This window comes from Sinocyclocheilus grahami, unplaced genomic scaffold (genome assembly GCF_001515645.1).
Source record: "Sinocyclocheilus grahami isolate Dianchi unplaced genomic scaffold, SAMN03320097.WGS_v1.1 scaffold606.1, whole genome shotgun sequence".
Taxonomy (NCBI): Eukaryota; Metazoa; Chordata; class Actinopteri; order Cypriniformes; family Cyprinidae; genus Sinocyclocheilus; species Sinocyclocheilus grahami.
In genome coordinates this window covers 168,690-170,689 of record NW_015505785.1, presented here as the reverse complement: position 1 = coordinate 170,689, position 2,000 = coordinate 168,690, and the positions used below count along the sequence as shown (strand labels likewise).

General features: G+C 37.7%; 1 protein-coding gene across 1 annotated transcript in view; it reads left to right on the top strand.

Annotated features, from left to right (window-relative positions):
• The first annotated feature begins 400 nt into the window (after positions 1 to 400).
• The window catches only part of smug1 (single-strand-selective monofunctional uracil-DNA glycosylase 1), a 4,142-nt gene continuing 2,542 nt past the window's right edge, over positions 401 to 2,000 (top strand). Inside the window, exons 1-2 of the mRNA XM_016240975.1 lie at positions 401 to 464; positions 975 to 1,281. Of these exons, the coding sequence (XP_016096461.1) occupies positions 439 to 464; positions 975 to 1,281 (333 nt within the window). The 5' untranslated portion in view covers positions 401 to 438. The remainder of the gene's footprint in view (positions 465 to 974; positions 1,282 to 2,000) is intronic.

The window sequence follows — 2,000 nt, the reverse complement described above, 5'->3', positions numbered from 1 at the left end:
ATATACACATATATATACATACATATATATATATATATATATACACACACACATACACTTACAAAGAAAAACAAGTAGATAGAATAGAAAAAATAGAAAGCTAGTGTTTTTTTTGTTTTGTTTTTTAAATAAAAAAATAAAAAAGAAGATAAATGTAGATAAAGTAGAATTAAAATAAGAATAGAAAGAGCTAGAGTTAGAGGGTCAAATAAAAGTGGAACATATGTTTTTAGTCGTTTCTTGAAGATGGTTAAGGATATAATATATATTATATATTATAAATAATTTAGCATTGGTGCTCCACACTCCATTCAGTTGCTGGCGGTAATGTACCACGAAGCTGGTTTGCCAACCCATAATCAAACCTCAGAAGAAGAAGAAAATCCCAGTAAGCCCCACGGTCTGGTTGCTTTTTGTTGCCGGAAACACCACTGGAAAATGCAGTCACATCCCGATGTTGAGAGGTAAACCACAAATACGTGATCAAATGAAATCTAACGAACGCAAGTAATAAAATGGTTTTACGATTGTATCTCGCTGTAGTGAGTCGTGTATCGCTAAGAGTCATTGGTGTTCAAATGGCATGGAAAGACGTTTCATACAAGATCTTACGAGTAAATTCCTTGATGATGTTTTTCATAGCGCAATAAACTCATAAAGCACCGTTACAAAAATGAACTTGAATAAATATGCTGCATACGCAATGAAGCCTGCAGTTCAAATGTCTTTCGTCTACAGCAGTTGACTAATATTTCGAAGTAGTGTAATAACTGTGGTGCATTGTAGTACAGATGCATTCCAGTGCAGCCTCATTCCCTTTCCCCTAATATAACTGCATTTAAGGTTTATGTTTTAATAAAAGAGTCTTAATAAAGAGTTTTGTAACAAGCATTCATGGATATAGTTCATTTTTGCAATAGCTATGCCACAATCTGTTCAAGTTGAGTCATTTTTGAAAATCGTTTCATTTGCAGTTTGGAAAATGGAGATGTGTCTCAGAGAGACCATTTACTTGGAGAAGATCTCACCAGTCTGCTTGACCCGGCAGCTGACCAACTGTTTAATGGCTCTACAGTTGCTTCAAGGTTCCTGCGGGCTGAACTGGAACTGAACGCACGGTTGCAGACGCTGTTGTTTGGAAAACCAGTGCGATACATGTACAACCCGCTTGAGTATGCCTGGGACACACATCGATGTTATGTGGAGAAATACTGTCAGGAAGGGCAGAGCGTTCTCTTTCTAGGCATGAACCCAGGGCCTTTTGGCATGGCACAAACAGGGGTCAGAAGATTTTCTTTTATTAAGTATTATTTTTTGTTGTAATGATGTTACTTGTCAAGTCAAGTCACCTTTATTTATATAGCGCTTTTAACAATACAGATTGTGACAAAGCAACTGAACAGCATTAATTAGGAAAATAGTGTCAATAATGCAAAATGACAATAGTAAACACTCATTTTTCAGTTAAAGACAGTTCATCATTGAATTCAGTGATGTCAACATCCAGCTCAGTTTAAATAATATCTTTGCAATCATGTCAACGATATCGCTGGAAATGAAGTGTCCCCAACTAAGCAAGCCAGAGGCGACAGCGGCAAGGAACCAAAACTCCATCGGTGACAGAATGGAGAACAAACCTTGGGAGAAACCAGGCTCAGTCGAGGGGCCAATCTCCTCTGACCAGACGAACCAGCAGAACGGATAAATCAATATAAGACGTAATAAAACAGACGATGAATAACCACAACACGAGGGAGTACAGTGCCGGATTTGCCCAAAAGCTTTTGTTGAAAGACGGAGCAAGGTGTGTACTAATGAAACACTGTCTAAGCTGTTTGCCAATCACAACGCACTGGGACAGCTAACCAATCACAACACATTTTGTTTTTCGGAAAGTGGACCTTCATCAAAGCTGGAACTAATCGAGCCGTTTGTGCCAGGATGGGGAAAAAGGTATTTTAATAATGTAAATTATGTGAAAAATAATGTGTTTTTCGAAC